This window comes from Pygoscelis adeliae, unplaced genomic scaffold (assembly GCF_000699105.1).
Source record: "Pygoscelis adeliae isolate BGI_AS28 unplaced genomic scaffold, ASM69910v1 Scaffold108, whole genome shotgun sequence".
In the NCBI taxonomy this organism is placed as follows: Eukaryota; Metazoa; Chordata; class Aves; order Sphenisciformes; family Spheniscidae; genus Pygoscelis; species Pygoscelis adeliae.
In genome coordinates, this window is record NW_008825498.1 from 8,345,315 (window position 1) to 8,347,944 (window position 2,630).

The 2,630-nt window shown below is 46.6% G+C and overlaps 1 protein-coding gene across 1 annotated transcript in view; it reads left to right on the forward strand.

Moving 5' to 3' along the window:
- Window positions 1-1,901: 1,901 nt before the first annotated feature.
- Window positions 1,902-2,630, forward strand: part of TMEM241 (transmembrane protein 241) — a 62,991-nt gene continuing 62,262 nt past the window's right edge. The window contains exon 1 of the mRNA XM_009331492.1: window positions 1,902-1,999. Within this exon, the coding sequence (XP_009329767.1) occupies window positions 1,902-1,999 (98 nt within the window). The remainder of the gene's footprint in view (window positions 2,000-2,630) is intronic.

Genomic DNA, 2,630 nt, shown 5'->3' on the forward strand with positions numbered 1-2,630 from the left:
CTCGTATTATTCAGGAATGTCAAGAGCAGAGCGCAAGAAATAGAAATCGGGTGAAATGAGATGGGTGACGTTTGCTTTTATCTAAGGGAGTAACCGTGGGAAGGGGAAAAAAAACCACAGAAGCGAACAAACTCATTTGATCCTGATCCCATAACTCACTGTAAATACAAAATTAAATACTTTGTATCTGATCTGACGGCTGTTGCACCTCAATTTTATATGTAATGTTTATCTGGAAAATAGTACTGTGGCTGAAGTGCCCCGTTTCCAGGGCAGGGGCAACTGGATGGTGTTTTGCTACAGTACAGCCGCGGTCTGACGTCTGCTTGAGCAAGTTTCCCAACAGGAAGGAAGCGATGCCTAGAAACCTCCTCAGCCCTGGCTCGCCACCAGCTGTCGGAGGTACCTGCAGGCGTAGACTACCGTGCCGTCACGGCCGCTTGTCGATAACCAGAAAGCCAGCCTAGCAAAGCTGGCTGGCTCCAAGGGCAGGAGGAGCGGTAAGGGGTTGTACAGCCCCTGCGGCACCCCCCGGCCGGCTCAAAGTTCCCTGCTGGACGTCTAGCAAAGCCCACGCTGCCAGGCTGGGCCCAGCAAAAGCCACTCGCGTCGACTCCTCGGCATGCAAGAATCAGCTTTGTCGGCTAAAGTTCATCTAATTTGACCTTAACAACTTGCGATGATGTAAGACACCACAATCTCCCAAGACGATCTGTTCCGGTGTTCATCGCTGCAGAGAGTCCCCAGGTAAAGGGCAGACGGTTTGGAAGAGGGTAGGGACGCGGGTCGTAACGCCTGCCTCAGCTACGTGCGGCCTGCAGGCGGCACAGGCGGGGGGCCCCCAGACATGAGGGTGGCTTAGTCTGGTGATGCCGTGCCAGTGTGGTTCTTACCCTCTCTGCCCTCAGCCCTGGCGGAAGGAGATTATTTCTTTCCCTTTTGGGTATGTGAATGGATTTCCCAGCCTTTTGGGATGTGAAGATTGCTGCCGTGCCCCCTTCGGTCTTCTTTGGCTAAATTTATCAGTTTTATAAATGAGCAGAATGTCAAAGCAATGTCCTGCTGCCCCAAGAAAATCATTACTCTAGCACAGCTGTACAAGCACTGATTAAGACGACAGGTTTTGGTAGTTTTTGATTCAAAAAGGCATTAACAATGACTTAATATTCCTATGTCTTTTTATTCAGCTTTTAATTTTCAGAAATAAGTCTTCTATATTAGTGTCTTAAATATTACCTGATTAGGCCTTGATCCCACGACCTCTTATATGAATGGATCAAGCTTTGAACTGAATTATGTTAAGAAGAAATGTTCTGTAAAATGACACGTAAACAAAACCGTATGCCACACGTTCACATCTCCTAATAAAAACAGTTAAAAATCTAGATAGAGCAGAAGCTTGCCTTCATATTACTCAAAATAATTCCAAAGCTGCATAGCAATTACTTAATATGTAATTCAAGTTAGTCGTGATGAACAACATTGGCAGAAATTTGTATCTTCGTTCTTAATCCCTCACTGTAAGTGGCTTAACAAGAATTCAAACCTGCCTCTGCACTTTGCTGTAGGAAGATATACCATCTTTGCCTGAGTCTCCCACTTTTAATAAGAAATACCGCAAGAAACACAAAGAGAGATACCACTGTAGTATTTTGCATGGAAACGGTACTCCACTAAAATAAAAAGTCAAAAGTATTCTCATTGCATGCTCACATTAGTCTTTGTAGATACCTGTAAACTTTTCTTACTCTTTTTTAAAGCGATACAGGCTGAATTTTTGGCACAATGCAAAGTGTACGTTTGTTTGCAAAATACACATTTGACATGCTTACATAAACACATGCTCTACAAAGTGGAAATGCTGTATCACCTACCCCGCCATCTCTATCGCATCCATTACCATGGATGGCATGTCAGTGATCTCTGTAGGCCCGGACGGACCAAACCTTTCAGCACTGGAAATCCGATGTCCGTTTTGGGCCACCTCCTTACAAACCAGGTAAGATTGCATCTGATGGACGAAAACGCTTGAATTTGTCTTGGTGCAGTGGAGACCACTCAGCTGTTGCCTTCTGTCTGCTGACTTTCTGGAAGTGAGGCTAAACGTAGCAGGTTAGACAGGCTCATGTTGTGGGCTGGATTTGGCCGCTGGTCTACCAGTCAGTGCCCCCCTCGCTCCCCAGTTCAGGCCACGCTCAGTTCCCTATTTATGCTGCTTTGCTCTGTCCTCTAAAAATAGGGTGTACATGTACAGAGGGAGCCCTGTACTTTGCATTACCTGAGCAAAGTCAAGGTGAGAACTGCAGAGATAGGGCCTTGCTAATACCAGGTCTGGGAAGAACGAGGCTTACCTAGGCCATAATAAAAGAACGCCCAGTAATCATGACTAGGTAGGGCATGTCTTTCACTGCTTCTCTACCTCCCTGGGATATTTATAGTTTACACGTCGCCAATGAATCATAGAATCACAGAGTGGTTTGGGTTGGAAGGGACCTCTAAAGGTCATCTAGTCCAACCCCCCTGCCGTGGGCAGGGACATCTTCAACTAGATCAGGTTGCTCAGAGCCCCGTCCAACCTCACCTTGAATGTTTCCAGGGATGGGGCAGCCACCACCTCTCTGGGCAACCTG